Source organism: Miscanthus floridulus, chromosome 18 (genome assembly GCF_019320115.1).
Source record: "Miscanthus floridulus cultivar M001 chromosome 18, ASM1932011v1, whole genome shotgun sequence".
Classification (NCBI taxonomy): Eukaryota; Viridiplantae; Streptophyta; class Magnoliopsida; order Poales; family Poaceae; genus Miscanthus; species Miscanthus floridulus.
The window spans coordinates 9,219,044-9,237,251 of NC_089597.1; the positions used below are offsets into that span (position 1 = coordinate 9,219,044).

The 18,208-nt window shown below is 39.6% G+C and overlaps 1 protein-coding gene across 1 annotated transcript; it reads right to left on the reverse strand.

The window, feature by feature from the left end:
• Positions 1–13,657: 13,657 nt before the first annotated feature.
• LOC136523818 (coronatine-insensitive protein homolog 1b-like) lies at positions 13,658–17,081 on the reverse strand. Its single transcript, XM_066517370.1, has 4 exons — positions 16,668–17,081; positions 15,025–15,098; positions 14,719–14,924; positions 13,658–14,044 (listed from the first exon to the last, which is right to left on the reverse strand). Exons 1-2 carry the CDS (start codon positions 16,895–16,897, stop codon positions 15,095–15,097), a joined length of 234 nt encoding a protein of 77 aa, XP_066373467.1. The 5' UTR covers positions 16,898–17,081; the 3' UTR covers positions 13,658–14,044; positions 14,719–14,924; positions 15,025–15,094.
• Positions 17,082–18,208: the final 1,127 nt, after the last annotated feature.

Consider the following 18,208-nt stretch of genomic DNA (forward strand, 5'->3'; position numbering starts at 1 on the left):
GTTCAAGGTTTTCATAATTTGTCGTGTAATGCAGATTATGTCACGCCATTGGATGTACAATGCCGATCGTCGCTCCCAAGACTTTATTGAGGGCGTGCACTATTTCTTAGGTGTGGTCGAGGCAAATAAGCAGGATGGTTTCATGTGCTGTCCATGTGCCATATGTAAGAATTTAAAGGAATATTCAAGCTCAATGAGTCTTCATTCACATTTGCTTAAGTCAGGTTTCATGTCAAACTATATATGTTGGACTAAGCATATGGAGAAAGCGGGGTCATGATGGAAGAAGGTGAAGGAGAAGATTTAGACATTGATGACATTATTGCTCAGTATGGTGCCTTTGATGATACTACAATGGGGGGAGATGAAGAAGAGGTAGCGGCAGAAGATGACCTCGGTGATGCTCTTGGCGATGCCATTCGTGATGCACAACAAGAATACGAAAAGTGAAAAAGAGAAAGTTAAGTTCGAGCGCATGCTTGAGGATCATAGGAAGTTGCTATACCCGACGACCGAAGAGGGGCAAAAAAAGTTGGGTACAACACTGGAATTGCTACAGTGGAAGGCAAAGAATGGTGTATCCGACAAGGCATTTGGGAATTTATTGAACCTCATAAAGAAGATGCTTCCGAAGCCAAATGAATTGCCCACCACTACATACGAAGCAAAAAAGGTTGTCTACCCTTTGGGATTAAAAATCCAGAAGATACATGCATGTCCTAATGACTGCATCCTCTACCATGGCAATGAATACGAGAATTTGGATGAATGCCCGGTATGTAAAGCAGCGCGGTATAAGATCAGGCGCGATGATCCCGGTGACGTCGAGGGTGAACAACGTCCTAGAAAGAAAATCCCTGCCAAGGTTATGTGGTATGCTCCTATAATACCACGCTTAAAACATTTGTTCAGAAATAAAGACCATGCAAAGTTGTTGCGGTGGCATAAAGAAGACCGTAAGGTAGACAATATGCTGAGACACCCAGCTGATGGGTCCCAGTGGAGAGCGATAGATAGGGAATTTCCAGAGTTTGCAAATGAGGCTAGAAACTTAAGGTTCGCCTTAAGTACAGATAGTATGAATCCTTTTGGGGAGCAGAGCACTAGTCATAGCACTTGGCCAGTTACTCTATGTATCTACAACCTTCCTCCATGGTTATGCATGAAGCGAAAGTTCGTTATGATGCCGATCCTCATCCAAGGTCTGAGGCAACCTAACAACGACATTGATGTCTATCTGAAGCCATTAGTTGAAGAACTTCTAGTTTTATGGAACAAACCAGGTGTACGTGTCTGGGATGAGTACAAACAAGAACACTTTGTCCTATGAGCAATGTTGTTCATAACAATCAACGATTGGCCTGCTTTAAGTAATCTTTCAGGTCAGACAAACAAAGGATATAATGCATGCACACATTGTTTTAATGACCTTGACAGTATATATTTGAAAAGATGTCGAAAGGTCGTGTACCTTGGCCATCGTCGATTCCTTCCTTTGAATCACCAAGTAAGAAAGAAAGGTAAGCATTTTAAAGGTAAGCCAGACCACCGGAAGAAGCCTCATAACCGAACCAGGGAAGATGTACTCGCAATGGTCAAGGATGTTAAAGTAGTATTTGGAAAGGGACATGGCAGCGAATCTGTTCCCAAAGATGCTAAGGGACACGCACCCATGTGGAAGAAGAAGTCCATCTTTTGGGAGCTACCCTATTGGCAAGTCCTAGAGGTCCACAATGCAATCGACGTGATGCACCTGACAAAGAATCTTTGTGTGAACCTGTTAGGATTCATGGGTGTGTACGGGAAGCCAAAGGATTCACTTGAAGCACGCCAGGACTTGTAGGGCATGAAAGAACGAGACAACCTTCATCCAGAGAAGACAGATGATGGACGTCATTACTTAAGTCCTGCTAGCTACATGCTTAGCAAAGAAGAGAGGGACACCATGTTCGAATGTCTAAGCAGCGTCAAGGTCCCATCGGGATTCTCCTCCAATATAAAGGGTATAATAAATGTGCCAGAGAAGAAATTCCTAAACTTAAAGTCCCACGACTGCCACGTGCTTATGACGCAATTGCTTCCAGTTGCTTTAAGAGGAATTCTACCTCCACATGTATGTCTAGCCACCGTGAAGCTATGTGCATTCCTCAATGCAATTTCTCAGAAGGCAATCAATCCAGTGGAACTAGCTACTCTACAGAATGATGTGGTTCAATGTCTTGTCAGCTTTGAGTTGGTGTTCCCTCCATCCTTCTTTAATATCATGACACACCTCCTAGTTCATTTGGTGAAGGAGATTAGTATTCTTGGACCTGTGTTCTTACATAACATGTTCCCCTTCGAGAGGTTTATGGGAGTCTTGAAGAAATATGTGAAAGTCCATTCTAAGCCTGAAGGAAGCATCGCCCAGGGCTATGGAACAAAGGAGGTCATTGAGTTTTGTGTTGACTTTATTCCTCACCTTGCCCCGATTGGCGTTCCCGAATCGCGACATGAGGGGAGACTCAGTGGTAAAGGAACTTTAGGGAAGAAAACATATATTGGCATGGAACACGATTATTTCAATAAAGCACACTACACAGTTCTTCAGAACTCGTCATTGGTGCATCCATACATCGAGATACATAAGGAGTTCTTACGATCCAAGTTTCCAGGGAAGACTGAAGCTTGGATTAGGCGTCAGCACATGGAAAGTTTCAGTGGTTGGTTGCGAAAAGAATGTCAAGGCGATGACAATATTGATGAGCAACTGTATTTGTTGGCTAGGCAACCATCGTGGCATATCCTCATGTACCAAGGGTATGAGATAAATGGGAATACATTTTACACAGTTGCCCAAGATAAAAGGAGCACCAATCAAAATAGTGGTGTTCGCATAGATGGCACAGATCCAAATGGGAATATACAAACATATTATGGCTGCATAGAAGATATATGGGAACTAGACTACGCACCTAATTTTAAAGTCCCTTTGTTCCGGTGCCAATGGGTGAAGCTGATCGGAGGAGGGGTAACAGTCGACAAAGAGTATGGAATGACAACAGTAGACCTCAACAATATTGGGTACAAAGACGAATCATTCGTCCTTGCTGCCGATGTGAGTCATATGTTCTATGTGAAAGACATGTCTACAAAATCAAAGAGAGGAAAAAACGAAGACATCAATTGTTGTGCCCGCATGATACAACGATGCACTGTTGTGACATAGTTTTAGAAAGTCTATAAGATTCAAGAATTTATGACTAGTGTTTGATAAAACTTTCTCAAATGGGAAAATGAGCTATGTAACAATTGTAGATCTTGCTGAGATGATCAAACTTGGTATTCAGAGTTTTTTCATCTGAGGTCATTTAGTGTCACATTTGAGCAAGTTTGACCAAGTCAAATTTGGTCAAATGAAAAAATAACACTTTGACTCTAGTATTATGAACTCTAAATGACTTCAAATTGAAAATTTTTGAATACCAAGTTTGTTAATATCATCAAGATCTACAATTATTGTTTTGGTCAACTTTCCATTTGAGATAGTTTGGATGGTTCAAATTTGTGATTTTTAAATTTCTATGCCTACAAACTAGTTTTCGGAACCCTAGATTGTCTCAAATTGAAAAGTTTTAAATACCAAGTTTGTTCAGCTCATCAAGATCTACAATCCTTATATAGGCCACTTTTTCATTTGAGAAAGTTTGATCAAAATGTAGTTTAAATTTCACAAGTGTGTGACATAGTTTTACAAAGTCTATATGAGATTCAAGAATTTATGACTAGTGTTTGATAAAAATTTCTCAAATGGGAAAATGAGCTATGTAACAATTGTAGATCTTGCTAAGATGATCAAACTTGGTATTCAGAGATTTTTCATCTGAGATCATTTAGTGTCTCATTTGAGCAAGTTTGACCATGTCAAATTTGGTCAAATGAAAATACAACACTTTGACTCTAGTATTATGGACTCTAAATGACTTCAAATTGAAAAGTTTTGAATACCAAGTTTGTTAATATCATCAAGATCTACAATTGTTGTTTTGGTCAACTTTCCATTTGAAATAGCTTGGATGGTTCAAATTTGTGATTTTTAAATTTCTACGCCTACAAACTAGTTTTCGGAACCCTAGATTGTCTCAAATTGAAAAGTTTTGAATACCAAGTTTGTTCAGCTCATCAAGATATACAATCCTTATATAGGCCATTTTTTATTTGAGAAAGTTTGAACAAAATATAGTTCAAATTTTACAAGTGTGTGACATAGTTTTAGAAAGTCTATATGAGATTCAAGAATTTGTGACTAGTGTTTGATAAAACTTACTCAAATGGGAAAATGAGCTATGTAACAATTGTAGATCTTGCTAAGATGATCAAACTTGGTATTCAGAGATTTTTCATCTGAGGTCATTTAGTGTCTCATTTGAGCAAGTTTGACCAAGTCAAATTTGGTCAAATGAAAATACAACACTTTGACTCTAGTATTATGGACTCTAAATGACTTCAAATTAAAAAGTTTTGAATACCAAGTTTGTTAAACTCATCAAGATCTACAATTGTTGTTTTGGTCAACATTCCATTTGAGATAGCTTGGACGGTTCAAATTTGTGATTTTTAAATTTCTACGCCTACAAACTATTTTTCGGAACCCTAGATTGTCTCCAATTGAAAAGTTTTGAATACCAAGTTTGTTCAGCTCATCAATATATACAATTGTTGTTTTGGTCAACTTTCCATTTGAGAAAGTTTAGATGATTCAAATTTGTGATTTTTAAATTTCGACGCCTACAAACTAGTTTTCGGAATCCTAGATTGTCTCAAATTAAAAAGTTTTGAATATTAAGTTTGTTCAACTCATCAAGATCTACAATCCTTATATAGGTCATTTTTCATTTGAAAAAGTTGTAGAACAAAAATACTATATTTTCTTTATTTTTATAGGTTCAACAAAAATTTCCTGTCATTTTGGTCAAAAACCGAAAAAAAATTAAAACATTGACGTTACAATAATGTGATAATAAATTTCCTACCGAATAATATTAGTTTTATTAATTTTAAGTTACAAATATATTTTTGCATTAACAAAATACTTAGTATTAGTAACATTTATATTCTATATTCATAAAAGAAATTAAAAACTTTTAGGTTACAAAATTTTCCTATTTACAATAAATAATTAGTTAATCAATAGTATTTTTTAAAATAAATATTGGAAAGTATTGAAGTTGCTATAGAATTAATTAGTATTAAACAAGGAGAACAAAATCAAAATCCCAAGCATTTCCAATTACTCTGGCGGGCTGCCAAAATTTTCAGGCCTTCAGTCCCGGCCCAGGCCAGGAACCGGGACTAAAGGGTGGGCGGAATTGCCCGCCCAAAAATACCTTTAGTCCCGGCTGGTAACACCAACCGGGACTAAAGATCCTTTAGTCCCGGGCGGTTCGGCTTACCAGCAGGGACTAAAGGGTCCCGGCCTATATATATCAAACGGTTCCTCTGTTCATCTTCTACTTTTTGATCTACAACGTCGATCTCGTCTCTGCCGCGCCCGGCCGCGTCGAGCTCCGCCGCGCCGCCGTCGTACGTCGTCTACCCCCGCCCGGCCTCGTCGTCGATCCCCGCCCGGCGGCCGTCGAGCTCGTCTTCGCCGTACGTCGTCCTCGCGTGGCTCAGCTCGGCCCCATGGCCGGCCAGCACGCCCGCCATCCGCCCGCCTGCTAGCTATAGCTCGGCCATATTTTTTTAAATAGTTTTTTTAGATAGTTTTTTAGTTAGTTTTTTAGATAGTTTTTTATATATGTTAATTAGATTTAAATGTATTAAAATTTAATTAGTACTTTTTTAGATAGTTTTTATTATAGTTTTTGATATATTTAGTAATTATTATTCTATCTCTCTCTATATATGTGTTAGATTTAATTTTGATTTAGTAATTCTATCTATGTATATATGTTAGGTTTAATTAGATTTAGTAATTAATTCTATCTAGATATATGTGTGTTATTTTATTTAATTGGATTTAGTAATTATATTCTATCTCTCTCTATATATGTTAGATTTAATTTTGTTTTAGTAATTGACACATGCATATTTTATTAGTAATTCTATCTCTATATCACATGCATATTTTATTTTAGTAATTCTATCTATATATCACTTGGATATTTTATTAGTAATTCTATCTATATCACATGTATCTAGAGAGAGATTCTATATGTATACATATATATGTACTTAATTATATCTATGTGTATATATACATGTACTTAAATATTTCCATGTGTTGAGAGAGAGAAAATTGTATCTAGAGAGATATTCTATGTGTTATCACATGCATATCTAGAGATATATACATATGCACTTATTTCTATGTGTTGAGAGAGAGAGAGAAAATTGTATCATTCTATGTGTATATATACATGTACTTATTTCCATGTTTTTGGATCGAAAGTGTTTTTGATTCAATTCCAAAGCCTATACCTTATTATTGTTTATCCTTATGAAATATTATGTGTTATTATATTTAATTGGATTTAGTAATTCTATATGTGTTATCACATGTACTTATGTTATGTGCCATAGTAATTCTATCTATGTGTTATCTTGAAGATACAAATGGCTGCTCCGGATGATAACTTGAATGATGACATAATGGCGGATATTATCAACGCCGACACCAATGTGGATGTAGATGACACGAGTCAGTACTTTGCTGATTATGAGGATATCCTAAATATCCCGGTGGTTGAAGATCAACAAATTATCGCGCAAGAAAATACTGGCAAGGTATATTCGATTATCTATCATCTCTTATAGATGCATGCGTATGTATATTTGTTGTTAATCATTGTGTTTCTACTCATGTAGCCGGTCTCTGGATCTACATCAACCACCGGCAAGAGTAGGAAAGTCCGAGGGCCAAAAAAGCCATTAGAGGGCAGTTTCATAATATCAGAATTCGACACCGACATCGGCAAACCATTGGGACCACATGCTCAGACATATGTCAATCAATGTGGGTTCATTGTAAGGGATAGGATCCCAGTTAGTGCTCATGAATGGAAGCAGAAGATATCCGCTCCTAATGTTAGTTTTGTATCTGATCGTGACAAGAACCTAGCTTGGAGAGATATCACTCAGCATTTCACATTACAAGCAGATGATGCTTTGAAGGAGCTAGTGAGGGATTGGACAATGAAGAAGATGGCAACATTGTTCCAGAGTTGGAAGAAGACATTGTATAAAAAGTTTATCTTGAAGAATGAAACGCCGGATTTCAATGCTAAGGCGTTTGTCAAGTTGGAGTCCCATTGGGATGACTTCGTACAATACAAGACATCTCAAGAGAGTGAGGAACGTGTGATGAGGAATCAGCAGAATGCTCGACAGAAGCAATACCATCATCGCATGGGATCAGGTGGTTATAGGAGTGCTATTCCCAAGTGGTAGAACCTAGAAGCAGAGATTACTGCCAAGGGAATCATACCTGAAACAATAGAGAAGAATTGGCCTCAACGCGTGAAGAATTGGTTCTACGCTCATGGGGGAAGCCTAGACCCAGACACTGGCAAGCTAATTTTCGGCCAAAAAATTGAGAGAGCAACACAGAGACTAGCTCGTGCTAGGGAAGAAGCTGATAGTGGTGTTTTCAAGCCCAAAGAGAAAAGGATGAATTGACATATGCCCTAGAGAATCCTGAACATGGTGGTCGAACAAGAGGCTATGGGGCGGTTCTGTGGCTACAAGCATTCCCAGCAGATAAGGATACCTATAGAAGCCGCCAGAGAAAGAAGGATGAGGAGGTAGACCGAATCCGTGTATTGGAGCAATTTGTTAATGAGTCACGACAAGCATTGCTCGAATCACGTGAACGAGAAAAATCTCTTGAGGCAAGAATGTAGGAGGAGATCAAGAGGCAAGTGCAGCTAGCAATGAGTCAAATGCAATCGCAATCAACGCCGGGAGTCACCATTCGCCCCGTTGGTCAGATGAAAAGCAGTTGTGCTTCCACGGAGCTGCCAGTTATTCAAGGTGACGCTGGGTTGCGCTTCCCTGTTGATGACATTACCGAGCCTCTAACAACATGTGAGCTGCACATTCCATATGGTAATAATGCATCAATCATGGTGGCTGTCGGGGTTGTATCTCCAATAGACCGAACGAAGACACCAAGAATCCATGCGTCAGTTATTCAACCTGGATATGCTAGCGTCTCGGTCGATAGAGTGCTCAAAGGTTACAGCAATGTTCCTCTTGACATTGAAGGCGGTGATGAGGAGAAGACACTAGGAGAAGCAGAGAAGACATTTATTCAATGGCGCAAACGCTTCATCATCATTCCTGGGGCGCCACCGCTTCCCCTACCTCACCCTAGGTACGAATGAAAGTGAATGAAATATTATTTTCCATTAATTTTATATTGGCTTCAAAAATAATTGACCCACAACTTGTTTTTGTAGCAGGGTCTCCCCCCAGCCTAGCCCAATCATTCATTCCCCATCTCATCACAGCGTCGCGGGGGGCGAGATGACTTCATCCCCACGGCGATCTCCAACTCCTACACAGGCCCCATCACCTCCACAACGATCTCCAACTCCTACACTGGCCCCACCGCCTCCACAACGATCTCCAACGCCTCCACGCCGGACTCCAACACCGGCCTCATCGCCTCCACGCCGGTCTCCAACACCGCCCCCACCCCCTCCACAGTGACGCACTACAAAGACGTCTAAGGTCCCGGCGGCAAAGAAGACCCCGAAAAAAAGAGTTATTTCTCAAGAAATACTTACTGAAAAGACTGATGAGCAAATAGCAGCTGAAGAAGACAAAAAAGTGAAAGATTTTTTTATAGATATCCAAAAGCAGAGACAAGCGAAGCTTAAGGAGAAGTCATACTTTTACATACCACGAGATCAGCTGAGGCAGAAGGTCAAAGCTCACAAGAAAAAGATGCTTGAAGTTCGTAAGCCTCCGCCACTATCAGACTATGACCGCTCCCTCGTGAAGTCACATGATGCACATAAGAAAAGAAAAAGAGCATCAGGGAAGGATGTCCCACAGCTCGGACAACAGAAGCAATCAATGCAAAATCTTATTGTTGCTAATGAATATGGTTCCAACATAGAAGTCTATCGACCAGACAACTCTGGAGAAGTGTCGGTTCAAGACCTTAATGCTTTTATTGAACTAACTGGTTTAACCTTGGATCAATTGACGGGCAAAGCTCCAATCTAGAACCTGGAAGTTGATACCTGGAAGACTTATAAATTTGGCAAAAGTCTGTACAACTCTGCGGCTCTGAATGAATTGGGTACGCAAATGTACTTGCTCAACAAGTGGTACATGCAGGCGTGTGGCAGGGGTGAGCAGTGGATCTTTGTCAGATTTAGAGACCATCATTACTTCCGTGGCGATGACATCTTACATATTAGTTTTGAAGAATTGCATCAACTATACCACTTGGACGCTCTGGACAAATTAATCATTAGCTCCTTTTGTTTGTAAGTGATTCTTACTTTTATTTAATAAACTCAATTCCATGCGTACGTGTATATAATTATCCTCACATGTAACTTATATTTATATACAGATTCCAGATGTCAGAGCTCCAAAGAATACAAGACACCAGTGTTGGCTTCATTGATCCTTATATCGTATTCAAAACTGATATTATTGTCAAGGAGCACTGGGTATCTGAAGCACAGACGAATATCATGAAGTTCTTCGTGAAGCAGCACGACAAGACAACAATACTTTTCCCCTACAACTTTGAGTAAGTGTTAATAATAATGTAGTCTACACATTTTATGTAATATCAATACAACTTATATGCATGTACGTGTGTGTATAAACCAATGCAGGTTTCACTGGATACTCATTGTCATTGAGTTAAACTCAAGTCGGTTAGTAATATTGGACTCATTGAGAAAAGAGCGGGCACTATACCAAGATATGATAGACATTATCCAGGGGTAATTTCGATCTCTCGCGCACAACTATTATTGAATAGACTTTGCCATAATTTATTAACGATCGTACATTATTGGTCGCACAGGGTTTGGAAAGAGTTTATTCGGCAACACCGTAAGGATTGCAAGGCACCACTTAATGTAGTTGAAATACCAGTAAGTTATACTATATATACTTCTCCACGTGTTTAATTACTATATCGTACTTCAATTTACGTGTGAGATGATGAGAATAATCTTCTTCTCGTATAGTGGTGTTTGCGGCAGCAACCAGGTAATAACTTGTGTGGATACTACGTTTGTGAATTTATCACTACACACATAAGAAGAACTCCTGAAGATGTCCTCAGAGTACATATATATCAATTTTTTATTTATTTTTAAATGAATATATATATATATATATATGTATGAATACTTTTCCTTTTATTTCAAATGCAAGACTGAATGGTTGAAACGAAGGGTCATGCAAAAAGACCATCTGAAAGCAGTTCAAGAGTCAATAGCAGGATATCTTCTAGAAAAAGTGCTAAATCCTAACGGTGAGTTCTACTTTGATCCTAAGGAACTAATGATGTAAATTAAATGTTTATTGATATCGTTATTTTCGAGAACAAGATTATGAAAGTGTTATATATATATACATATATATCTATAATATATATAGTTTCATACTTTATTCGAATATAATAATGCTCGAGATGAGAATTAGATGTAATTATATGCGTGCGTGTATTTATATTAGCAGCGTAGAATACATACATAAAAACATATTATATATTAAACAAATATGTGTAACTGAACTGAAAACAAATTAAACAAAAAAAAGAAAAAGAAAAGGAACCTTTAGTCCCGGTTGGGGTTACCAACCAGGACTAAAGGGTGCGGCCACGTTTGCTCGGCTGGAGGGGCTTTAGTCCCCCAACCGGGACTAAAGGTCCCTCTTTAGTCCTGGCTCGATGACCCGGGACTGAAGGTTCCACCTTTAGTCCCGGGATCGTTGTCCCGGCGCGGTAACTGGGACTAAAGGCCGTTACCGCCCGGAACAACAAGTCCATCCTGTAGTAGTGTAGTAATCGGCAAGTACAGTAAACATGAGTTGGTTCAGTTGATGACCGGCCGGAATGGCAACTACAACGGATCAGAATTGACCAGTTTATTATTTCTACTCAAGTTTACTGTAGAGAGATGGATCAACAAGCATTTTCGCCTTCTTGGAGGCTCCGTATTACGATACATCATCGCTACTCTTCCTTGTTCCCTTAATAAGCATACAGTTGAGCCATGTTGGCTGGCTGTTACGTTGCAGCAAGTTGTGGACAATATCAGCACGGATGCGTTGCTTCTCAAGCTTTTTAATATAATATCGTAGCAAGTTGTGGGCATCTAAGCATGCTTACCTCCAATTTGTCGTACATCTCGGTATCGCGACATGTGATTTTTCAGAATGTCTCCAAAGTTGTCCCTCGTGCCAATAATGATTATGCGTGTGATCTGAACCCATCATTAAATTCTCCTGTCGCTGACAAGGAAGTGGCATGTGAAAACCTACATCCCGGTACCTCCCAGTCCTATACTACTGAAAATAGTGGCATGCACGCAAGCAAACTTGAGCGGCTACGCTGCTGAAAGGGAATGAGATTCCAGAAGCAACTGGTACTGCTCTCGCTAGTAAGTAGCTCTATTGTAACAGGTACGTGCTGCTACTATATATAGATGCAAATGCCACCTTCAAAGCGCCAAATGTACACAGTATGATAATGCAAGCTAGTATATATATTGATTGATTGGTGGGTGTGATTTTAATATGACAGTACATGTTTGAACTTACGTATTTTCATTGCATTCCATAGTGCTGATACTATTTGATTCAACAAATTAAAAATATCTTCTTGTGCTTAGGTTGATCAAGCAAGTACACTCATTCCACGGCCACAGTCTACCACTATAACCTTGTTCACAGCCATGGTCTTCATCCCCCATCCAAAACTTATTTACCTTTCTCCTTCCTGGGAGTAGTAGAATGGCTCTAGGCTCAAGAAGATTGACACGAGGCAGATGTACCTGATTCACTACTCTCTATCTACAAGGCACGTGCTTTTGATTTGTTTGATTTCCTGTGCATATTCATTTAACTCAGCAAAAAAAAAAAAAACATATGCACTAGCTGCTTAATCCGTTCCTTATTTAGAAAAAGAGTTCTTGGGATGAATGGTTCCATTACCAGTGCGGTATTGTTTCATTGTCTATCATCATGCTCTCTTAAACAATTATGAGTCAATGGTTTAGATGCAAGGAACAAAGCTATGTGAGGCAATGGCCAAAAAGTAGTGGTTACTCCAATTCAAGCAAGCTGTGATCATCACACTTTTCACTCTTAATAATGTGCATGAGACAAGACCATAAAAGTAATACAGAATATAGAAAACCACTTCGAATGGAATGGAAGGTGCAAAGAAATATGCTAAGGGCATCCACTAGGAGTTATCCATCGCATGTTATTCGTTGGCCACAGTTTTTCTTGGGAATTATGTCAAGCTGGTTGGGTAGTGTTATCGCACTAGGCTTAGCCTGGACCGAGTGATCGATCATTCATAGCTAGTGCAGCAGAACACAGTGAAGCTGCTGAGTGTTGTGAAGACGTGGTCAGCATAGAAATTAGAATGGGTCTATACACTACTGGATTCAGGTTCTTTGCTGAGTGCCTGAGGCCAAATTGCACTCGGCAAAGCTTTTGCCGAGTGCGGCACTCGGCAAAGAACACATGGCAAAAAATTGATCGGTAAAGACCTCTTTGCTGAGTGTCTTTTATCGGGCACTCGGCAAAGAAAAGCGACCGTCACAGCGCCGGCCCGTTGACGGTGGCTTTGCCGAGTGCCAACCCTGCAGGCACTCGGCAAAGATTTTTTATTTTTTTTAAAAAAAATTCTTTGCCGAGTGCCCACTGGCCGGCGCTCGGCAAAGTTTGAATTTAAAAAAAAAATCTTTGCCAAGTGCCCTCCTGCCGGCACTCGGCAAAGTTTGAATTTTTTTTAAAAAAAAAGTTCTTTGCCGAGTGCCCTCTGGCCGGCACTCGGCAAAGTTTGAATTTTTTTTAAAAAAAATTCTTTGCCGAGTGCCCTTTTGCCGACAGTCGGCAAAGTTTGAATTTTTTTTTAAAAAAAAATTCTTTGCCGAGTGCCCTATGGTCGGCACTCGGCAAAGTTTGATTTTTTTTTAAAAAAAAATTCTTTGCTGAGTGCCATGGTCATGGCACTCGACAAAGCTGGAAAAATGGTTTTCCGAGTGCCCATTTTTCCAGCTTTGCCGAGTGCTGTGACCATGTCACTCGGCAACGGGGTCCTTTGCCGAGTGCAACACTCGGCAAAGTGACCCAAAACGGTATTTTTTTAATTTTTATTACATTTCATCATGACAAATAAATTTATACAAACATATATCACATATATATCTCATTCATCACATATATATCTCATCCATCACATATATATCTCATCACATATATATCTCATTCATCACATATATATCTCATCCATCCACACATCCATCCGCACATATCACATCCATCCACACATATCACATCCATCACAATATATATCACATATATAATAATAAGTGCTCAAGTCCATCCAAATAAATCCACAAGCTGACATATATATGCATATACGTGGCAAACCAACCACTAGCTGACATATAGCACTGTAAATTGTATTTTTGATATATTAGTGCTCACGAAAAAAGAATACATGCGATAAACATATAAGATACATATGCAAGAGACCAGGTCCACTTAATTCGAAAGGGTAATAAATGGTAGCAAAATGTACCAATAACAACATGATCACTCCATGAGTCCAATGGCCGATTAGATACACACACGACTTGAAGCTCAAACGAAATAAAATGTTTTGAAAAACCAGTTACAACCAGTAGACTGAACTAGCTACATTATATATTGCCAATTCTGCACTTGAAATGATCCTAGAATAAAATCGCACATACAAAAGAAACCATACTTGATGCGCCACAAAGAGACAATGGATCCATTAATTGATAGCCATATATAGGGCCCAACATCACTCAGTAATCAATACCTGAAAAAGTTTGATCGCACAAAATAAGCTTAGAGAAACGTTACATGAGGAGAAACAAAAAGTTTCAGTTACTCTACATGGAAACTTCAAATAAAATAATAGGATTCTAAGGATGGGCAATTGATGACCAGCAGCATAAAGTTATAATCTGAAAAAGTTCTACAAATATGGAGTCAATTGGATATTATGATTAGTAGTTTGGGAGAGTTTTCTAGTTATGTCAATTAGCAATTTCTAATGCATCTGCAGAAATTTGATTATTCTTTAAAGCCAAACAATCAGTTAAACATGTCTGTGCAAAATCACGATCTTAACAAAATAAAGTAATATCACAATGGACAAAAAATTGTCCCTAAGTTAAACTTTCAGCTTTTTATGCAAAAAATTCAAGGTAAATCTGATAATTTTTGTGGAGTTCAGTACCATGGATGCTTCAGCAGAACTGCGAAAGTTTAACATGGTTGGGACGTTGGGTGTCAACAGTAACTCAGTTTTCTGTTGTTAATCATATTTGTGTTATAACTAGTTTGATGCTTTGATGTTTTATAAAACCAAGGAAAGGTTTGTGATCTTTGTTTTCTCAATAAACATGAGCAGCGTTAATTAGGATGGGTTCTTCTGCATCAAACATGGGTGAATAACAGAAGTACATGGTTAGAAAGGATGCATGGTACCTTATAGTTGAATGTGTAATCTTAATGTTCTATATGTTATTTGTCAAGATTTCCAATCCCAGTATCCGTAAAGACTGTCTTCAAAGCTCTCTGAATCCTTTCATCCACTGTCAGACATTTGATGTTAACTTTTTTAAGTCACCTCAATGAAATTGGTGGATCAATTGGATGGTAGTCTTCTACTTCCAGCTGTGAGCATGTTTTTTCTGTAGACAAATAAACGAAATTTCTCATGATTGCATACATGCACAGCAGGTCAGAGAATGTAAAAAATGAACTCTTGTATTGTATATATGGAAGACATACCTCACAGAGTTCAATAGTGAGCTTTTCTAGGTTTGGCGTGAGTTGCAGGAAGCGAAGTAGTGCATGCAGATCACCTGTCAAACAGCAATTCTCAAGGTAAAATGTCTTTAAATTCTTAAATACTGGGCAGAATGCCAAATCCATTTGGAAGGTAGCCTGAAACGAAAAGGAGTGCAGATATATCGGTCAAGATTCTAATCTAGATGGAAATTGAACATAAGGCACTCTTAATATAAACATCATACATGGTAGCACAAAACATGAGAGCAACAATTGGAAAGTGAAAAAAGGCTGCTTAACCTTTTCCGGATCAAGAACCATAAGGCAAAAGGCATCTACTGGGCCAGCTAATGGATCGAGATGAACGCCCTTAACGTGCTCGTCATCTAGAACTGGAATGCTTGGCTGTGTGGTCCTAAGTACTGCAATCTCGACTTCACTGAACTTGAAAACCATGCTTTCTCCCTGTGCTGTGAAAGAAGTGACAACCATTGTTTACCATGGATTGAACAGAAAACTCTATTTTACATGAGAATACAACAAGGTAAGCGATAGGGCTATTCGAAGCAGCATATACAAAAATTTGACAGGTTGTTGAGGTGACAAGAACATATGGTTGAACCTAATAAATGAGCAAAACCCATGTATGAACTTGAAGTAAAGCTATACTAAGCTAAACTACTAGAAACAAAGTTCTCAGTGATCTGATGAAATTTAGCAATTCAAGTTAGTGTGATGATTTCGTCACAATATTAGCAGCTAAAAGAATACTAAAGGGGAAAACCAAATAACAAAAGGATGCACTACAGCCTACAGGCAAATAAATGTAACCCCCTTTTTAAGCAATCAACGAATAACAATCCCTGTCCTGACACCTAAAACAGTATGTCACGGGGGTGATCAGGAAACACCAAAAGCTCCTAGCAGCATACAGAAAATGAAAGACCTACGCACTGTTTACATGTTGCTTGGGCATTTTGTTAGAATTTTAGAACCAAGAGAATCACAGAAGTTCAACTCAGCCAGTGGATATTATCCTTGTTTTAATTTAACTGGACTTGCATTAAATATTCCCAACAATCATGCTACACGTAAATTTGGGGTCATTTAAAGACTCCTTTTCTGGTAGATCTATCCAAAGACAAAACACAGCCCAACCTTCCATGTTCCCAGTGGTTTGCTCGATGACTCAACTTTTCTTTATATATAATATATATCGAATAAGGCATCCCATAATCAAATTATTCACAATTAACACCATCAATTAAACTTTCTTTTTTGGAGAAAACTACAGCAGAAGCCACGAACTGTAATGATACAGGTTTGAAGATGCACTCCTAAGACTTCTGCGGATCTTCTATGATTATTAGTTAAGATCTCTAATCATTTGAGGGCAGTCCACCCAATTTTTAGCGCTAGATCTCAAACCTGCTTTTTGGTAAAAACTCTCCGTAAGGTAGCACAAGTTTCTACTTGCAGAAAGTGATGGGTGCTATGACTCCACAACCGTTTCGGGGAATCAACGACTAGACAGTAGCTACGCCCCCTCATTGTCACCATCTCAGTAACCCCAATTCGATCTTACTTCCTCCAGCACCCAGATTGGAGCTAACAAGAGCAAGAGAATCGAGGAGTACGAGTACCTGCAGGAGTGGGCAACGAGGCGTAGTCCATCCGTGGAGAAGCCGGTGCACTTGTCGAGCTTGAGCTCCTGCAGCATGTGGCCCCTGGCACGGACGAGCTCGGCGAGGTCGTTGTCCGTGACGACCATGCGGCGGAGGTGGAGCGCCTTGAGGCACTCGAGCGGCGCGGCGAGCTCGGTGACCCAGGGGCGGGCGTAGGCGCCCCAGTCGTCGGGTATGAGGCCGTACATGGCCGCGCGGGGCTTCCCCTTCACGGACAGCGACTCGAGCCGCGGGAACTGCGCGAGCAGCCGCACCGGGACACGGCGTAGCAGAAGGGAACCGTGACGTGCTTCCACGAGAGCGCGGGCGGGGGCGGCGGCGCTGGCGGGCGAGCGGGCGGCCGGGCACGCGGGCAGCGCGGGCGAGCGAGCGGTGGCGCGTGTGCGCGGTGCGTGCGTGTGTGCGGGGTGCGTGGCCGGCCCAGGGGTTAAATCCCTTTGCAGAGTGCCCCCGATCCGGCCCTCGGCAAAGTTTTTTTTTAAAAAAAAATTCTTTTCCGAGGGTCTAGATCTGACACTCGGCAAAGATTTTTTTTTAAATACTTTGCCGAGTGTCCCTGACACGGCGCTTGGTAAAGAATTTTTTCTTTTTCGAAATGTCTTTACCGAGTGCCCCTGTGAAGGCACTCGGCAAAGAGGAATTTTTTTAAAAAAAATTAAAAACCCTCTTTGCCGAGTGCCTTATTCTTAGCACTCGGCAAAGACCCCCTTTGCCGAGTGCCATGTCCCGGTACTCGGCAAAGTTTTTTTTTCCTCCAAATTTTTTGTGTAGCCCTTTTAAGGTACTAGGAACTCCTAGTTAAAATTTGGAGATTTTTTGTGGCTTTTTGATATATTTAGTTACTTTATTTCGTTTACTTGAATTTTTTCGAAAAATATAAATTTGAACTGCACGTGGTACTAATAATGGAATTTAATGATTAAAAAAATGATAGTCACGTTACTGAGTGTAGTGCACCGATTTAAATAGCGGGCTATAGCAACGCTATAGCGCTGCTATAGCCTCTGGAGAGAGCTCCCGCTACGCTATTTCTATTTTTCCACTATGTTATTTATAACCTCTATATTATGCTTTAACGTCGCTAAATTGATTAGCTGTGACTTTAAAATAGCGCTGCTATTTCAACTTTAGCATTTAGAGTGACAATCTACTTATTATATATCTATCTTTTGTTGTTAAGTTGATCTTTTAGAAACTTGAACACTTGAGTCTCACAAATCGTGCTATAATGCCATATTATATAATATTTCCTAGACTCCTAAAGCCTTGAAAATATATTTATGTTCAGTAATTTTTACTATTCTTGTGTTTTTATGAAATAATTACTTGATTTTTTATGGTTTTCTTAAAAACTGCTATCTGTCATAGCTTCGCTATAGCTGCGCTATAGCTTTATAGCTTCTGGAAAAAAGATGCCGCTATTTGCAATAGCCCGCTATTTTAAACCTTGGTGTAGTGTGAGGCCGTATCCAGGAACGGACCCAAAATTTCGGACATCT